Source organism: Anomalospiza imberbis, chromosome 18, assembly GCF_031753505.1.
Source record: "Anomalospiza imberbis isolate Cuckoo-Finch-1a 21T00152 chromosome 18, ASM3175350v1, whole genome shotgun sequence".
Classification (NCBI taxonomy): domain Eukaryota; kingdom Metazoa; phylum Chordata; class Aves; order Passeriformes; family Viduidae; genus Anomalospiza; species Anomalospiza imberbis.
In genome coordinates this window covers 10,356,257-10,375,318 of record NC_089698.1, presented here as the reverse complement: position 1 = coordinate 10,375,318, position 19,062 = coordinate 10,356,257, and the positions used below count along the sequence as shown (strand labels likewise).

Genomic DNA, 19,062 nt, shown 5'->3' with positions numbered 1-19,062 from the left:
AGTCCTTGGCTTGTGTAGGAAAATGGAACATTTACATTTGAATGTGTGGCCAACTGTGCTCTGAGATTTTATTTTTTCCCATCTAATGAAGTATCTTATTCACTTTTCTTTGACATCCAGGCAAAAGAGCCTCTAGAACATATTTTTAAGAGCTGAATGTGAATTGTATAGAGTTTATTTCAGTTTCTGAAATTCTTTTTATTAAGCTGATTTCAAGATTACTGAGGTTTCTTTCTCTTCTGTTGTGGTGATGTTGGTTTTGAGTTAGGAGGAGGTACAAATTCATCCACCCAGCGTTCAGGCCTTCCATTCATAAAACCAACTGTGAAATTGGCCCACTGTTGTTTATATTTGTCTTTCAATTGGAGGGGACTGTGGTTGAAAGCTTTCAGTTAATGCTGACTGAACAAATGGATGCTCCCACTTTGGCAAAGGCCCTGTTGAGATTTTGCTCTTCACTGATTTTCCATATTGTGTTACCACACTGGTTTCTTCCCTCCTGTGTACCCAGCTGCCATCCATAATGTTATTACTTTGATAGAATGTATTTCTTAACAATTTTCTGCCTTTCCTGGTTATACCCAGTATTAAAATTAATAATATAAGCAATTCCCAGGGATATCCGTCAGGTTGCACCGCCTCCACTGCACCTCTTGGTCTGTTTTCTTCAGTACCACACTTTGAAAGGCTTTCTGAGACTGATTAGCCTCATTGCACTTAGGGGAGATTGAGGCAAAAAAAGGTCACTGCAAGTCAGCAGCAGAGCTGAGAATCCAGCCAGAACTCCTGGCTCCCAATCCAGTGCTTTAACTATGACAGATCTCTCAAATGATAAATTACATTACAGCATATTTATGCTCTGAACCAGATTTTTAAAAAAAAGCTATTTTCTCTAAGACACAAAACTCTACTCCTAATTCAAGTACATTACAATGCAAAAATATCTATGACTATAATGCTGCCTGTTTTTTTTTTTTAATTAGAAAAAATGTATAAGCTTGGCAATAAATAATTCTGTGTGAATTGATTAATCTCCTCAGTTATACAGAAGAAGGATGAATGATTTCAAAAACCTGTGCTTACTCACATGTAATTTATTTTTCTTTCTAGGTGATTTCAGATTTGGAAGAGCAGCTGAATCAGCTCACTGAAGACAATGCAGAGCTGAACAACCAGAATTTCTTCCTGTCCAAACAACTCGACGAGGCCTCAGGGGCCAACGACGAGGTTGTGCAGCTGCGGAGTGAAGTCGATCATCTCCGCCGAGAGATCACTGAGAGGGAGATGCAGCTGACCAGCCAGAAACAAGTAAGGCTCTCTAGGGCTGGGTCAGGAGCTCTTGGGGGAGCTGGCAAAAATTCCTTTTACATCTGAAAACCCATAAGAAGTGATGATGCTTCCGGGGGCAGTGGCACTTAAGCCTTCCTTCCCAGGGCAGTTGAGTGAATGGAAATTTTTTATATTTCCCATCGTGTTTTTACACAATTTTATTTAGCAATCCTGCACTCTGAAGGCATTATCATTTAGAATTACTCTTTTTAATTTTGTGGCCCTGGAAATCTCCAAATGTTCATAATGAGATCGACCTGACATTATCAGGGACCACAAGTGAATGTACAGGAGCCTTGAAATAAATGGGCTGTGATTTCCCAGCTCCTGCTCGCTGCCGATTTGCATGTACTGTAATCGAAATGGTAAGGCTGAAGCTGAAAGTGCACGCTTGATGTGGGATGTGAGAATTGATAGGAGGATTTATTTTTAGACTATGGAGGCCTTGAAGACAACATGTACGATGCTGGAAGAGCAAGTAATGGACTTGGAGGCCCTGAATGATGAACTCCTGGAGAAAGAGCGCCAGTGGGAAGCGTGGAGAAATGTTCTAGGGGATGAGAAGTCCCAGTTTGAATGTCGAGTTAGAGAGTTGCAGAGGATGCTGGATACTGAGAAACAGAGCAGGTTTCTCTCCCTTCTTTCCCTTTTATTAACTTCTATGAAAATTCTCTATAGAAGCTAGTACAAAAATTATATTTAGCATAGGATATGGGAGTTGGAGCTAAATATAAAATCTTGTGAGGTAGATCTAAAAATGGTTTATTAGTTAACAGTCATCACTGATATTGTTTCTTTTGTTTCTTTGCAAGTGAATGATTCAAGGGGAGTGGTATTTATCATTGTAATTTATAAAATGGCTTGATTTATTATCTTCTGTTTTATTTTATGGAAAAAATAGTCTTTGCTCCTGACAGTTCCTGTGGGGTCTTGAAAATTTTAAGGCTGTAGTTCTAGCAGGGGCAGGAACAGGATTATGTAATATAAAAGTGTTGCAGCAAACAGTCTGGCTTTCTAATGTAACATCTTGAATTTGAGGCAACCCCTGAAAGAGTTACTGATGCCACTGCCTGCTAGGGAGAGGTCAAGCCTGCAAGGAGTTAGGTAACATTATTTTCCATTTTAATGCAGAGTGAGAGCAGATCAGCGTATTACTGAGTCTCGCCAGGTGGTAGAACTGGCTGTCAAGGAACACAAGGCAGAGATTCTGGCCCTGCAGCAAGCACTCAAGGAACAAAAACTCAAAGCAGAGAGCCTTTCTGATAAGGTAACTTTCAATCCTAGACTTTCATAATTAGATGAAATACTTTTCCACTGATATTACTTTTAGAAATGTGGCCTTGAGCAGCTTTTTTTCAAGATGTTATAGAGACAAATTAAATAGACTGGAGGGCATAGAATAGCATTCTATCTTCAAGCCAAAGACCTCAGATTTTCTTTGAAAAAGACTAAAGTAGACAGCAGCCTATGATGCCTGGAATGAAGTCCTTCAATAACTTGGTATCTGCATTTGAACAAGCCAAAATGTCTTTTGGCTGGTTTTTCCCCAGCAACCAAAGGCTCATTGTATCATTTTTCTTCAGCATGTGCTTGGTGTAGTTGGATTTAAGACTGTGGAACTGTATATTAGTGTTCAATGTTATTCTGACCCTCTTTCCCAGCTTAATGACCTGGAGAAGAAGCATGCCATGCTGGAGATGAATGCCCGCAGTTTACAGCAGAAGCTTGAGACAGAAAGGGAGCTCAAGCAGAGGCTTCTGGAGGAGGTAACCTTGGAGATTCATGTTAGAACTTCAGAAGGCTCCACATCTTGAAGAGGGGAGGTTGTGTGAATAAGAATTACATATCCATCCTTCTTCTGTATAACTGGGGAGATTAATCAGGTTGGGGGAGTTGTTTTCACTTAAAAGTTTGCAGAGTGTGTGGCCATGTCAGGCAGCAGTAAAAGTGAGCTGCTCCTCAGAGGCAGGGGAGATGGCAGCCAAGGGGGGACAGCGTGCCAGGCAAGGACAGGACCTTGCAGCCTGCAGGCTCAGACCCACAGCACCAGAACAAGAGGACCAGGGCAGATTTGCTGAAGGTACCAGTGATCATTACAGAAGCCTCTAGTCAGGAGGCGTGTCCTAGGTCAGGCCTGCAAGGCCAGGTCTGTGCCCAGGCACAGCTCTGACCAGGCTAAGGGCAAGGGCCATAGCTTAAAACCAGCTCTAGAGCCAACATGCTGAGGGGTGCACACCTGGAGGCCACAGGTGAGGCTTCTCTCACAGCTCTTTTCATCATTAATTTGGGTCACAGGTTTTGGATCCAAGGTCACACACCTGCACCATATCAGGGAATAATTGAATGCAGGCAACCATTTCTGGCTGGTGGGGGAAGAGGCTCCAGAGGAGGATTTCAGGGGTGGTTATGGACAATTAGAGCCTTCTGGTATTCTTGAGGTACTGACAGGTTGCCTACTGCTTATGCATCACCAGGAAAGATTTCTGCTTCTTGCTTTGTAACACAGCAGCATTCATGGTTTTCCTAGTCAGGGACCTTCTTGTCCCTGACAAGAAAGTGTAAATTCTAAAAGAATTAGGAGTATTTTGTCATGTGCTCTCCTCTGGTGTTAATTGGAGACAAAGATGTAAACAGCTGACCACTGTTTTCCTTATCTCATGTGACAATGACTGTCCTGGCTTATAGTAAAGATTATAGTTTTATTTTAGTTTTACAAAGTACTGAGGTGGCTTCTGGTGGTTGTACAGAGAGCTTGAGAAAATGGTGTTGCTATGGATTAATATAAATACACAGAAATGCTTGTCTAGTCACAATGCATTCTGAAAGGAAAGGAATCTTCTAGAGTATTGTAATTTTCCAGCTTTTGAAGAATTGTGTGTTTATTTATAAGTTCTGCAATGATGATTATTTTCCGAGGAGTGACAACATTTAATAGCTTTTACTTACAAACAAGAAGACAACAAACCCAGAACCCTGGCCTTTGTTTTCCTTTCAACAGCAGGCAAAGCTGCAGCAGCAAATGGATCTGCAGAAGAATCACATCTTCCGCCTGACTCAAGGTCTGCAAGAGGCTCTGGACCGAGCAGATCTTCTGAAGACTGAAAGAAGTGACCTGGAATATCAGCTGGAAAACATTCAGGTGAGGGTGAGGAAGCAGGGCAGTGCTCTGCATCATTCCCTGTGAGGCTTTAGGATGTGATTTACAGTTTGTGTGACACTTTCTTTAGGGTATTTTTTAGCTCTGTTTTGCTATCGAGTTGTTTTTGTTATTTCTGTTAAGATGAAATTTCTTGCATCTGTATGTGATTCGCAGGTTCTCTATTCCCATGAAAAAGTGAAAATGGAGGGCACTATTTCTCAGCAAACTAAACTCATTGATTTCCTGCAGGCAAAGATGGACCAACCAGCAAAAAAGAAAAAGGTGGGTGAAGAAGGTTTGAGAGGCATGGAATTAAATGGTTTTGTAATTAGTTACGTGCTGTGTATTCTTAATATTCTGTTTTATCTTTCTTTGTGTAACAAAATGTTGTCCTCATTTAAGACCGTTCTGAGTTGGTGAACACCAACTTTACTAGGCAGAATGTGTTCTTTGTGGCTTTTCTGGTTATTCCTACAACACTTAGGTTACAAACCCAGTAGCTACACCTCAATGAGGCTGTAGGAATACAGAATTTTAAGCATGTTTTTTTTAATGCTAAGTATGTATATGTGTATGAACCTATTGTGCATCAAGAGTGGCTGTCCTGTAGTCACAGCATAGGACGGAGCAGTCAGGCAATGTGACTCGTGTCACACCTTTGTCATAAGCTGTTCTGTCATTTTGAATGAAATAATTTCATTTTAACCACATATTTTGAGATCCTTTGTTTAGATGCTTTTGGAGACTCCAGGTGTGAATACTAACAGGTAATGTACGTCCCTCTTTAAATTAATCCATATCTTGACATTTTTCTCTCCAGTGCCAATATGAACTAAAAATCCATCCTTACACATAACAGAATTGCCATTAGGCCCTCTGGCCGGACTGCCACTAGCTAGTGTCACTTTGCCTAGTTTAAGCCATCTCTTGCTAGGAGTTAGGAGTTGTCTGTGTGTTTCTGTTGCTAGGGCCTGTTTAGTCGGCGGAAAGAGGACCCTTCTTTACCCACACAGGTTCCCCTGCAATACAATGAGCTGAAAGTGGCACTGGAGAAGGAGAAGGCTCGTTCTGCTGAGCTGGAGGAGGCTCTACAGAAAACACGCATTGAACTCAGATCTGCTCGTGAAGAAGGTAGGGGTTAACAGAAAAGGTGAATCTGGAAGGAGGCACACGTTTTTGGTTTGAAAATATGCCTTTAATTGTGTGCCACTCTAGCCATAACCTATGTTGTTTAATTATTACCACTGCTATGACGTTACAATAAAGCTACGCTTGATTCTGTGGGCTGTAGCTGCAGACTGGTCACACAGAGCCCTGCTAGGAACCAGAGTGCCATGTTGGTCACGTTAACCAGGGACATTTGTCTTGTCTGTAGCTGCTCATCGGAAAATATCCGACCACCCTCACCCCTCCACCCCGGCCACTGCCAGGCAGCAGATCATCATGTCTGCCATAGTGCGCTCCCCAGAGCACCAGCCCACGCCCATCAGCCTGCTGGCTCCACCCTCCAGCCGCCGGAAGGAATCCTCCACTCCAGAGGGTAGGCTCCTGCTCAGCTCCTCTTCATCTACCCCTGTCAGTGCCATCTGTTTATTGCTTTAGTTTTTACCCTGCTGATGAGTTCTGTCCCTTGCAGAGTACAGCCGGCGCCTGAAGGAGCGAATGCACCACAACATCCCCCATCGCTTCAACGTGGGGCTCAATATGAGGGCCACCAAGTGCGCCGTGTGCCTGGACACGGTGCACTTCGGCAGGCAGGCCTCCAAGTGTCTGGGTAAGGGCAGAACACAGCACTGCTCGGGGGGAGGAAAGGCATCAGCCATCTAGAGCAGGGAAAAAAATGACAGTGTGAGGACTCTGAAACTACTTGAGAAAACATCATGGTCTGGAGTGGAAGGGGAACCTTGGAGAAGCTAGGATTTCTGTGTTAGAAGTTGAGGCAGCTGTGTCATGATTTTGTTTGTTTTTTTGTTTGTTTTCTTCTTTTTTTTTTTTTGTCATTTAACAGAAGTTTTTCCCTGTCCTCTTGTCAGAATGCCAGGTGATGTGTCACCCAAAATGCTCAACTTGCTTGCCAGCTACTTGTGGGCTGCCAGCAGAATATGCCACACACTTCTCGGAAGCGTTCTGCCGGGATAAGATGAATTCCCCTGGCCTGCAGCTGAAGGAGCCAAGCACCAGTCTGCGTCTTGAAGGGTGGATGAAAGTGCCAAGGTATAAACAGGAATCTTGGTGCCCTGTCAGGTGCTGGAATATTTGGCCTTATATTACCATGGCTCTTACAATGAGATAATTGGTACAGGCCCACTACATGGGCATTACAATTACCACCACTATAATTACAATTGTTACCACTGAAATTTCTCTTTTATAGGAGTTGCATGTTTGCTTTATATAGAATCCAAGCAGAAAGTCCAACATGGCTTTGTGCTTATTTTCCTCAGGAATAATAAACGTGGGCAACAGGGCTGGGACAGGAAGTATATTGTCCTGGAAGGAACCAAAGTGCTCATTTATGATGCAGAAGCAAGAGAAGGTAACTTAGAATTTCTAGCGAGAACATGTTTTTTAATCTTCAGATATTGTTTGGTGGGTTGAGAGGCATAACGATTATTACTGTTCCCTATGGCTGTACCAAATTTAGCTAAATCTTCAGTGATAAGGCAACATTATTTTTTTCTACACTCTCAGCCATTTTATGGGCTGGCATGTCATAATAATCCAGCTGTGAAAACATCCAGTGTGCATCCACTTCCTTTTGCTGTCACAGTTATTTTCTTGCTACCTGTTTGTCTGTTCCTAATCTGTCTCCCCCTTTTCCTGCAGCTGGACAGAGGCCTCTGGAGGAATTTGAGCTCTGCCTTCCTGATGGTGATGTAACTGTTCATGGAGCTGTAGGAGCTACTGAGCTTACCAATACAGCAAAGACAGGTGAGAATCTTACATAGATGAGGTCAAATGGATTTCATCTGCCTTGCCATCAGTTAGCCTTGTTTGGCTGAACAGAATTTTCTCCCTCGAGCTTTCATTGTGTAATGCTGTAATTTACCTCCATCTGAATCAGGGGAGTAGCTCAGCACTCCAGGTCTAGTTACACCCAGGCTGTTGCTTCTGTCGTGGTAGAACTGTGGTTAATATAGTCATCAACCCAAATGGAAGTAAATCTTAAGAGATCTGTAGCATAAACACTCGCTTTATTTAAATTTCTTCTCTATTAACTGTGATGTATCATAACTTCTGCCACCATTGTGCTCTGACCACAAAGCCATTAACTTAGAAATGCTGTGGGGTGTATACAGTCTCTTATTATGAAAAAATGTTGATGTGTTGATTTGTATGTACTGAATAGAACTGATGGATAAGATTCTGTATGTCTTGACTGTTACATTAAAGGATACAGACTGTTAAAAACAAAGGTTTCCATAACCAGTTTTTACAGATTTTTCTTAATCAGTACAGGGAAAACTTTAGTCAAGTGGCTGGTTTTATTTTGGTTTTGGGTTTTTTTCCCCCACAATGGAATTTCTTTCTCTTTTGAATAAAAGGCAAGAATTTTTTTTTTGTTGAGTTAAAGACAGCCTTGTATGTATGGATTGCATACATCCAGCTAAGATTTAGGTGTAAGTTGCTAGCCTGTGCAGGACCTGTAAAGGAGAAACCAATGTGTAAATTGCCATGGTACGTCATGATAAATACAACTTCTCTCCAATGAGGCTGAAAGGTGTTAATTTTAAGTCCACTGCCAATATTCCAAACACTAATCTAAGTCTTATTCTATCTATATAACATCTCAGATGTGCCATATATCCTAAAATTGGAGTCTCATCCACACACCACTTGCTGGCCTGGTAGAACACTCTACCTGTTAGCACCCAGCTTCCCTGACAAACAGCGCTGGGTCACAGCACTGGAATCAATAGTGGCAGGTGGGAGAGTTTCCAGAGAAAAAGCTGAGGCTGATGCTGTGAGTATAAAAGTTTCATTTAATAATAAAATATTCTGGGAGGGAGCAGAGTTTTGAAAAATATTTTTTCGGTATTTGACATACTGAGGTTTAACTGAAGGTAAGTTATTGCTTCTGCCTTATGATTTGAGCACCAGGAGCCAGTTCACTGTGAGACTGATGCTGTGCATTACAATACCCTTCTTTAGACCTGGGGAGTGTAGTAAGAGAATCCCAAAATATCTCTATAATTCCAGCAGAGGAAGGAAGAGCAGTTAGGACATGGTTTAAATCCAGTCTCATAAAGTACCACATGGAACGAGCAAACCTTAAAAGAAGCAAAAACTCCCTCCCCTCCCATTCTTAGAGAGTCAGAGGTTTTATGTCTCTTGCTGGGGGGAGGTGTGTGTGGGTGGGTGTACTTTTTTAGTTTGTTTTATTCCTAATAAGAGGTTAAACAGATTTGTTTAGGTTTTGGATAGCTTTTCTCACACAGTTACACTGATAACTCTATTTTCTGGCAAAGGGAGGTTTGATTCTGTGGCATTGCATAAGAGAATTAGCTCTGGAGGTAGGGAATATCTGACTGCAGGAAATACTCTTTTTTCCTCAGGCTCACATTTCTTTTGTATCTGAGAAAAATACATGCTCCCACCAACATTTATACTTTTCTTTAATCCTTCCCCTTGGAAAATTCCACTGTTCTATTGAAGGAGGTTGGGGAAAATGGAAAGGATAGAGACAACAATAGGTTCTTTCTGAATTTAGGATAATTCTGATCAGTTTGCCTTACTGTGTCTAAGGTAGATAAAAGTTTACTAATTCTTCTGTAGGAGGCATCCCTGCAACTTTTAGCTTTCTGAGAAAAAGAAGTCTGTGCCAAGCTCTTTGCCTGTCTGAAATGATGACCTTACGTTGTTAAAATACTCACAGATAACGAGACGAAGATTAACTCAACAAGAAAAAAAATATTTTTGTCATTTACAGAAACTGCTGGGGAACTCCCTGCTGAAGCTGGAGGGTGAAGACCGTTTGGATATAAATTGCACAATGCCCTTCAGTGACCAGGTAATGGTCATGTGCACTTGGACTTTCTCAGGAGTGGATAATTGATTCAGGGAAACGGTGTCTTGATTGCAATATGTGTAATTATGCACTTGTTTGTGGGTTTGATTTTTTTCTTCACTGCTAAAGTGTATCACCCAAGTTGCTGTTGGAGCATTCCTTGTTCTCCTCACATAGTGCTATTTTTTCCCCTATTGTAGGTAGTACTGGTGGGTGCAGAAGAAGGTCTCTATGCCCTGAATGTACTGAAGAATTCCTTAACGCACATCCCAGGAATGGGAGCTGTCTTCCAAATTCACCTCATCAAGGATCTGGAGAAGCTACTCATGATAGCAGGTACAGGGCTGTGTGTCCCCGCTGGCCCTGCAGTGGCTCTGTGCTGCCAGGTCCTGCTTGCCTTTGGATTTGCTCCAGGCTTCTGTCTGGTTTTTTATCAGCAAATTGGCAGGAATGCCTTGCTGTGGTTAACACAGTCCTGTGTGAGGCTGGCTGGTAAGGGATTATGTGAATGAGCACTCAGTTAAACCTTCACGAGAAACTGACTTCAGAGCCGAGGGAGGGAACAACCAGGGACAAAACATTTCCAGGTTAGAGGTCAGTTGTCATTTTAAGTTCAATTTAAGAAGTGTTATGCTAATCAGTGAACGTATCTTCCTAATTATCGCATAACATTTTTAATGTAATTAACTATTTGAGGACCACTATGCGATCACTGGGCCATAGGGCCAACTCTTACCCTCTCTTGCCCTGTAACAAAGCTGGGACTCCTGTTGTGATTTAAGATTTCTTTATGAAAGGAACACCAGCTTTAATCTTTCCATCTGTGGTTTTCCAGAGATAATCCTTCCCACACGGATGTAGGCATGCTGAACATTAGGCTGTATCTTCATCTGAAAGCCCAAATTATCAAGTGTCTGTATGACATTTGCAGGGAATGAAAAACAAATTCTTTCCTGTTCTGCTAGTTTTGTGTTTTTTTCCTGGTAAGGGTTTAAGATGTTCATGGTTTATTTGTGCCAGGGTAGTAGAGAGCAAAGCAAATCTCAAACATAATGAGAAGGCTGTGCTAGTCAGTCACTGGACTTCTGAGAGGAATTGGCCTTGGGCTGTAATGCAATTCATTAGGGCAGTTCCTGGAAATCCCTTGCCAGTTCTGTTGGCACAGTGTGATTAAAACATCTTGTACTTGAAGGAGTTCTGAAGGGCAAAATAAAACTTCCTGTTTAATTTTGAATAATGTCTTAATGAGGCCACAATTACTGTGTTCTGCTAGACTTCACCAACACTAATAATCCATGCAGGGAATGGTTGTTCTCCTGGTGGATTTACTGCCTGTTGTGGGGTTGGGTTTTTGTAAGTTTTCTGTTTCAGTTTGAATAGGAATAATGTGGAATGAATTCTGCATGGTACCTTGTGTTTCCACAGTAACAGCCTGTAACAATGATCTGCTGCTTAGGTAAGACTTTTGTAATGAATAGGGAGTTCTCTCTTGATGAAATACACCTTTTTTTTTGTTTCTAGGAGAAGAAAGGGCTCTGTGTCTTGTTGATGTAAAGAAAGTGAAGCAGTCCCTAGCCCAGTCTCACCTCCCAGCCCAGCCCGATGTCTCACCAAATATCTTTGAGGCTGTCAAAGGATGTCACCTTTTTGCTGCTGGCAAAGTAAGTCACAGCTCCCTGGTGCCCCCAGACCACCCCTTAGACTGCTCTGAATTTCATATTAACAAATCAGCATCTTTACTCCACTGGCAACACATCCAAGACCTATATTCTTGCTCTGAATATTTTTCTTTAGATGAGAAGAATGTATGGGCTGAGGAGAGGCTGAGCTGGAGACAGAATGGGAGATTTGCTGCTAATGTGGATCAGTTTAGTCAGGATGCCATGATGGTATAGCTTAACCTGCTAGACACCAGCATAGCATGGTACTACTGCCTCCTCACTATTGACTACAGTTCTGAGATTTTAAATTAGTGAGTTCTGTCCAGTCTTTGTTCTTGAATGTCATGCTTCCAGGCTAGCAAATTTCCTTAGGTGTTTGTGTCACTTTAGTTCTAAACATTTACACAGATTACTGGTTTTAGTATGGAGCATTTAACCACAGCAAAAATTCTCATTAACAGTTACTTCTGTGGACTACTTTGGTAACAAACTGAGCACCACTCATTTCAAAGTGATGCTTAAGATAAGTTTCAGGGGTTAAAATGTAGACCTAACCTATTTCAATTTGTAAATCCCTTTTCTGTGCAAAACCTTCTCATATTTTAATAACGTCTTTCAAGCAGAAAGGAAATCATAGAAGCCATTTAAATTCATGTTCTTTTTTGAGAATGCGAAGAGGCTCTTCATTATTTCATGAATTCACAATAATTACCCTATTAATAAAATGTACTTGCTTATCTCTGCTAAGTTCATTTCGTGGCAAGAGGTTCTCAGATCCATTTCACATGCTTAGCAATAGAATTTATTTCATTGCTGTCCTGAACTATCCTTGTTATCTTCCTTACAGGTTGAGAACAGTCTTTGTATCTGTGCAGCCATGCCCAATAAAGTGGTGGTTCTGCGATATAACGAGAGCTTGAGCAAGTTCTGTATCAGAAAGGTGAGTTTAGTAACTCCCTGCTGTAGTTGAGGTTAATTCACATAGTGCTCTAAGCCTTTGCTTTGGAGCAAACATCTAAAACCTTTCTGTGGGCATGAGAACTTACTTGCCAGCTAAAATGATAACAAATTGCACTGTGCACTGACTCAAAGTGGAGTAGGCAGCAATTTCCTTTAATAAGAGTTGGCATTTTTGGAGAGATGCAGAACAGAACTGTGATTTTTTGAGATATTTGGCTTAGCTGTAATCATACCCTCAGAGATCTCTCCTCAGGACAAAAAGTTTAAACACCACATGCCTTAAAACAGTCTGGCACCCAGAAACTCATGTCCTCTCCTATGCACAAATTAAAGGATGTTCCAGTCAAACTACACCTCCCTGGGAGGTTCTGCAGGTGATTTTGCAGGCACCAGTTCATTTTGTGTGACTCAGTGTGACTGAGGCTGCTGGAGGGAAGCAGTGGGCACAGCCATGCAGATCTGGCCTCCTCAGGAGGAAAGGCATGACTGATGGAGACCTGGGCACAGATGGATGCCAGCACACCTGGAATGTCTACAAGCATTGCAGCTGATATCAGCTCCTGCTCACAGCAGGGAACACTGAGGGTCTGCAGCCCTTCCCCTGACGAGGGCTTACTTGCTCAACATGCAAAGGCATGTTTTAGAGGGCAAGTTTTCCTTATCTCCACTAATCCAGACAACTGAATTTAGATCCTAACAAGATGGCAGCAAGCCCAGAATATGCTTTTCCTTTCTGCCAACAAAATTTCCAGATAAAGTAGGATTTATGTGAGGAATCTTGTCCTCAGAAGATCTGGGGATCTGTGCGTTGTCAGGCTAACCTGCAGAGTATCTCAGCTCCTCAGTCACCAGGCAGGTCTTGGTGAACAACATCTCTCAGTCATGTACAAAGAAGGAAGGAAGGAAGATTGGCTGTGACATACAAGGGAGCTGCTCACTGCTGCTCTGGAAAACTGAGCTGCAGAGCAGAAGACTATCTTCCAGAACAGGATATTCTTCCAAAAGGAAGAGGATCTCTCCCGAGGCGAGTTGATATGCAAGTCTACATACAAGCATCACTTCCAACAAAACAAAACTTTCTTCTAGCAAGAGTTTTTGTCCACATGCTTTTCAGAGACTGCTAGGGTTTTTGAGGTTGCTGCCTCTCCCTTTTGTAAAGATAAATGTAGCAATATACAACTTTCCAGACTCAGTGTTATCTGTAAGCTGGTACAGGGGACTAATATCTGCCCATACTGTCCTTTTTTCCAGGAGATTGAAACCTCTGAGCCTTGCAGCTGCATCCATTTGACCACTTACAGCATCATCATTGGAACCAACAAGTTCTATGAAATTGAGATGAAGCAGTACACACTGGAGGGTAGGAGATAATTCCTGACAAATGCTCCAAGTGGCTCCAGAGCTTCTTTTGTAGGGTTTTTTGAAAGCATTTTAGGAAAAATGTTGGTGCTAATCAAAGTGTATTTCTCCATTCTCTTTGCAGAGTTTTTGGATAAAAATGACCACACTTTGGCCTCTGCTGTGTTTGCTGCCTCCACCAACAGTTTCCCAGTCAGTATCATCCAAGTGAACCCAGCAGGGCAGAGGGAGGAGTATCTGCTGTGTTTCCATGGTAAGTGGTGGATGGCTGTGCAGGTGTTGCACTGCTCCTGCTCTTTGAGCTGCAGAAGGTACCCAAATGCTGTTGAATTTTGGACAACCTGCTTTGGCTTAAAAGTTCCCCATGCCTGGTGGATCAGTTTTTGCACCAGATTTCTGTGCCTGAGGGAAGGACTGCAGGCAGTGTGTTAAGTGCAAACAGGTGCTTGATTACCCTGATAAGATGTTCAGGGGCTCTCAGACTTGGGCTTTGTCTGGTTTCTGTGCAGACAGATGAGGCTTTTTAACCTTCTGGTGATTAAATAAGAGAGGGTGTTATTTTTTTGCATAGCTGCTTTTGTTGCCCTCTTGTATACTGCCATGGGAATGCACAAACCCTCTGAAGCCCTCTAGCAGTAATTTTGGGTGACAATGTCATCACCTTCACAACTGTAGATTAAATAATGACCTTTGTTTAGCTGCAACAGAGAGACATGGAATCACAGCACCTTTTGGCCTGGCAGTATTCCTACATCCAACCAATTCCATGGCATTTAGAGTAATTCATGGCAATCTGGGATTTGTGAGATGCTCCTGATAAAAAGCCTGGGAACAACTACATTTGTCCCTTCAGAAATAAATGAGTAAAATTCAGGCAGGTGTTCACGACCTGGTGTGACTTCTCTTGGCAGAGTTTGGTGTCTTTGTGGATTCCTATGGAAGACGCAGTAGGACAGACGACCTGAAATGGAACCGCTTGCCCTTAGCTTTTGGTAGGTGTTGAGGGACAATCCCTTGGATTATGGAGATTATTGAAACCAAGAAGCATCCTTGTGGAATGGGTACTCTGCACTCAGCCCTTCTGTCTCCTTTTCCCTTCCCAATTCTTCCAGAAACTATGGAGCTTTTCCCCATGATTTAAGTTTATTATAAATCCAGATGGCAAACCCTCTGAAATATAAGCAATTTAAGGAAAACTAAACTTAAGTTCCATTTCCTTAGTGTTCCTGATCTAACACTGAACTGGCTAGTGGAATTTTTAACCAAGCTCTAAGTTTCTGAAGTAGTGAAGAATATATGAGGGCAGCATGGCTCCCTCAGGCCTTTTGCACTGCTTAATGGGATTTTGTTCAGTTAATAGTCTGGCTTTAATGCCTTTTTCATGATACTTTGGTTAGTAAAGTCCTTGAGATACAGTTTCAAAGCAACAATTCTTTAAATTTGCATCTCCCCCTTTACTGATGGTGTCTGTGTCACTACATAAAAAGTATTCCTTACTTTTCCCACAGGGCTGTCAGCCTCTCTTGTGCTTGCTGTTGTGTTTTAGAAGTTTTTAATAGAGAATGTATTTTGTGTTTTTTCCTGCCTTTGCACTGCTCCTCCAGCCTACAGGGAGCCCTATCTGTTTGTGACCCACTTCAATTCCCTTGAAGTGATCGAGATTCAGGCACGAGCTTCTCTAGGGTAAGTGGTTCTCTTTTCATCTCTTTGAACAGCCTGCTTTGCAGGAATATATGGACTTGCCAGGAAAAGGTACCTTGCTGCCACTGTAAAGACTTTTTCCTGCAATTTTCCCCAGAACTCCGGCACGAGCCCACTTGGAGATCCCGAACCCGCGGTACCTCGGGCCTGCAATCTCCTCAGGAGCGATCTACTTGGCCTCCTCCTACCAAGACAAGCTAAGGGTGATCTGCTGTAAGGGCAATCTGGTGAAGGAGACCAACAACGAGCAGCTGCAGCAGCAGCACCACAGAGGCTCCTCTGCCACGCGCAGGTACGGGGACATCGGGGTGTCATGGTGACGATGTCGGGGTGTTACAGTCCCTGGGTGCCTCAGGAGCAAACTTCCCTCCTGATGCCTTTTCCCCTGGTGTGGTGGGGTGCCCTTGTTCTGTTCTTAGAGCCCAGTGACAGATAATTACTGTAATGCTGGAATAGAATCACTAATGGCTTAACGGCCTCAAGGAAACAAACAGCAGCTCTAGGAAGATGTGGATAATCTCCACAAATGCTCTGTGACCTTGTGCTGGTTTGCTTTGATGTTGTGATAGAGCTCTGGCTTCAAAGCTTTTTTGAGCTCAGATACTGTTGATATGACACTAAACAGGGCTTGGCTGTAACAAGATGTAAAGCAAGAGCCCCTTTCTATCAAATAACGAGTCTGCCTTAGGGAGATAGTGCTGGGAAGTTGCGATGTGATACACAGGTAATTAAATATTGGGGCTGATGGTGCCACTATGTGCACAGAGAAATTGAGGCTTGTAGTTCATCCCAGCCTGGCCTGAACATCCCTGAGCTACAGAAAATTGTGTGAAAAGACATATATCAAATTTTAGTGTATTTTGATATGAAAAAAGCATATGGCTGGAGTGTATGAAAAGGTGTTCTCTGTATGTTGTGTATGAAGTGTATGAGCAGGTTCTCTGGCCTGTTCCGTACACATGACTTACACTGGCAATTCATGAAGGCACTTTGCCAGTGTGGCTCATGTGATGGATACTCCAGCTGCCAAAATACCTCTGCATTTTCCATCTTGGCTCAGGGAGGGGCTGTTGCCTCTCACCTGAAGGGTGCTGGGGGAAAAGTTACATTTTTGCTAAAAGAAAATGTAACGGGAAGTTTTTGTCACTCAGCGGTTCGCGTCAATTATTTTTGAATGACAGCAGCCCGAACAAGAGAGGCCCTCCCACGTACAACGAGCACATCACCAAGCGGGTGGCCTCCAGCCCGGGGCCCCCGGAAGGGCCCAGCCACCCCCGGGAGCCCAGCACCCCTCACCGGTACCGCGAGGGCCGCACGGAGCTGCGCAGGGACAAGTCCCCGGGGAGGCCCCTGGAGAGGGAGAAGTCCCCGGGCCGGCTGCTGAGCACGCGCAGGGAGCGCTCCCCAGGACGGCTCTTCGAGGACAGCAGCCGAGGGAGGGTGCCTGTGAGTGGGGCCAGAACTCCTCTTGCTCAAGTCAATAAGGTAAGTCAGGAGCCTGCAGGAAGTGTCTGTTCTCAGGGAAAGGCTTGTCGGTACTGCAGAAGGGCTGGTGGCACTGGAAAGCACAAGAGCAGATCAAATCTCACCCCCCTGCTCCTCAAATCCTGTTGGAGCAGAGCCCACATGGTCATGCACTGGCCCCGTGACCACCAGCCCTGGGCTGGATCTGGCACTGCAAAAGCTGTTTGACACTAGAATGGGCTGAAAGCAAAGGTGCATTTACTAGCAAGTGATAGAGGATTTGAAGGGGAATAATGTCTGGAGCAGGGAACGTGGGAGCCTGCTGTGCTCAGAGTGGTGCTGGCAGTGCCTGCCTTTGTCAGTGTTTGTGGAGGACAGGAGCCCTGGCTCTGCGGCAGCAGCAGGTGATGGATGCACTGCTCCCACCACCTCGTGCCTGGAAGAGAAATACCTGTGACTTGTAACTTGTCCTTTTATTTCCCTGCCAGGTCTGGGACCAGTCTTCAGTGTAAGTCTCAGCTAGACAAAGTTACTCGTCTTGACCTGCAGGAAAAAAAGGAAATATACTGAGTATATGCACTCCATCTGTCTGCAGCCCAGTTCCCAAACAGCATTCCTGGGCCAAAGCTCGCTCCGCAGCAGGAGCCGTGACGCTTTCCAAGACCGTTCGCAGCTCAGTTAATTTCTCTGCACTTTCCTGCACTCCTGTTTTTGCACTTTGTACTACTGTTACTCTTTCAAGCAGTTCATGAACTTTTTGTATCCACTTTAGTCCCTAGTAGTTCATCCAGGAAATGGGACTTGTGTCCTACCCCAGGTCATCACTGTGGTTAGCACCCCTTAACAGAGAGTTGGTCAAAGTTCTGAGATGTGCTGGGAGCCCCTGATGGCCTGGAAACAGAAGGGCCAAGGTGAGTGAGTCTTTCAATAGGAGCTGTGGTTGGATGTTCTCCACAGAAAACATGAAAAATTTCTTCTGATTAGCCTGTTCACCTGCCACTTCTGAAAGTTATTTTGTTCTCACTAAAATTGCTTTAGAGCAGCTCTGATGGGGAGGGAAGAACCCTGCTTTAACCAACCCCCCTGCCCGGCCCTGAGACAAAGTGCATTACCTATAAGCTACTGGGTTGTAAGACTTTATCCAGGTCTTCTGCATGACAGTTCACTGCATGCTGCTGCACCATCACTGGCTCTCTCCTTTTAGGTTGCTTTGCTGAGTAGTGTATTGTACCTCACTTGTAAATTAACTGAAACCTTTAGATTACGCTGCAAAATAGCCGTTAATTACTCTGGAAATTTGGCACCGAAGAGTTAACAAGCCTTATTCTATGACAAGAATTACAGTCACACTTGTGTTCTCCTCTCAGCACTGGACATGGTCTCTTCAGCAATGAGTCCTGCCAGCCTCAGCTCCCCAGGGGGAGCAGCCCGGGCTGGCTCCTCCCGTGAGCTGTAGCTTGTGGTGCAATCAGATCCGGTGTCTTGGCACAGGACACCCACAGGGAGCAGCTTTGGCAGTTGCTGACACACCTTTGCTTCCCCGTGTCTGACCTCGAGCCTTTTATTGCTTCCTATTCTCTTTTGCTGTGAACATGAAGCAGAGAGCAAATGATTTTCAAAGCAGGTTTTGACCATTCACTCTGCAATAGCAACATTCTAAGTGAACAACCATGTTCTTTACAACTGGAAAGAGCAAAACTGCATCCAATCTTCCCTTGGCGCCACACTTAAACTTCTGCTTGTCCCTTGCAAGCCTGTGCTAACCTGTTCTAGAAACCCATCAAAATTCCAATGCCTTGTCAGTGTCCTTTGGCGAGTTTCATGAGTATTGTATTCTGTTCTCTTGTCTGTTGGGTTATTTTCAGTCAGATGATTTGGCAGGAAATTTGCTGAAAGTTTTTGTCTCCTGGTCTGAATACTTTGAAAGGTCACTGAGATCAGTCTTTAAATCTTTGCATCTCATGGAAGATCTTCAAGACCTCAGAAATGGGCTTGTTGAGTCCTGAAAGTGTATATCTTGTGTCTTGTTCGTGAAATGCTTCCTGCTATAGAAATAGCTCAAAGGACTGTACATATTTACAAGAAACTTTATATTCGTAACAAAAGGGAATTGAATTGGTTTCTACTTTTTTATTGTAAACTGTGCGTTTTTCAACACTAGCTTTTTGTTTTACTGGTGGTTGTGGACAGCCATCTTCAGACACTGGAGGGGCCTCTTCTCGGTCCTCCTCGCTCCCATGAAGAAATATTGTAACATTAAATTGCAATTGAAGCTTGTTAGCATAAATGAGGTTTTAGGTCTCTAAAAGTACAGGATTTTGATTCATTACCTTTTTATTATTGACAAGGGAGGGAACCAGAGGGACAGTTCAAAGCTCCACCGGGAAAGTATTGAACTTTGTTGTTGAACAATAACCAAATAAAACAAATAACTATCTTGA

The 19,062-nt window shown here is 43.5% G+C and overlaps 1 protein-coding gene across 11 annotated transcripts in view; it reads left to right on the top strand.

Annotated features, from left to right (window-relative positions):
• CIT (citron rho-interacting serine/threonine kinase) overlaps positions 1-19,062 on the top strand; it is a 68,626-nt gene extending 49,564 nt beyond the window's left edge. For 5 of the 11 annotated variants that reach the window (XM_068208911.1, XM_068208903.1, XM_068208909.1 and 2 more), the window contains 24 exons: positions 1,111-1,308; positions 1,763-1,956; positions 2,461-2,596; positions 2,991-3,095; positions 4,328-4,468; positions 4,643-4,750; positions 5,437-5,599; positions 5,844-6,008; positions 6,105-6,242; positions 6,502-6,682; positions 6,913-7,004; positions 7,295-7,399; positions 8,263-8,432; positions 9,399-9,479; positions 9,677-9,812; positions 10,998-11,137; positions 11,985-12,077; positions 13,349-13,457; positions 13,581-13,709; positions 14,368-14,448; positions 15,061-15,139; positions 15,255-15,449; positions 16,309-16,642; positions 17,110-19,062. In XM_068208911.1, coding sequence (XP_068065012.1) covers positions 1,111-1,308; positions 1,763-1,956; positions 2,461-2,596; positions 2,991-3,095; positions 4,328-4,468; positions 4,643-4,750; positions 5,437-5,599; positions 5,844-6,008; positions 6,105-6,242; positions 6,502-6,682; positions 6,913-7,004; positions 7,295-7,399; positions 8,263-8,432; positions 9,399-9,479; positions 9,677-9,812; positions 10,998-11,137; positions 11,985-12,077; positions 13,349-13,457; positions 13,581-13,709; positions 14,368-14,448; positions 15,061-15,139; positions 15,255-15,449; positions 16,309-16,642; positions 17,110-17,133 — 3,297 coding nt within the window. In that variant the 3' untranslated portion in view covers positions 17,134-19,062. The remainder of the gene's footprint in view (positions 1-1,110; positions 1,309-1,762; positions 1,957-2,460; positions 2,597-2,990; positions 3,096-4,327; positions 4,469-4,642; positions 4,751-5,436; positions 5,600-5,843; positions 6,009-6,104; positions 6,243-6,501; positions 6,683-6,912; positions 7,005-7,294; positions 7,400-8,262; positions 8,433-9,398; positions 9,480-9,676; positions 9,813-10,997; positions 11,138-11,984; positions 12,078-13,348; positions 13,458-13,580; positions 13,710-14,367; positions 14,449-15,060; positions 15,140-15,254; positions 15,450-16,308; positions 16,643-17,109) is intronic. The other 6 variants (XM_068208907.1, XM_068208905.1, XM_068208906.1 and 3 more) reach the window with 4 other exon arrangements.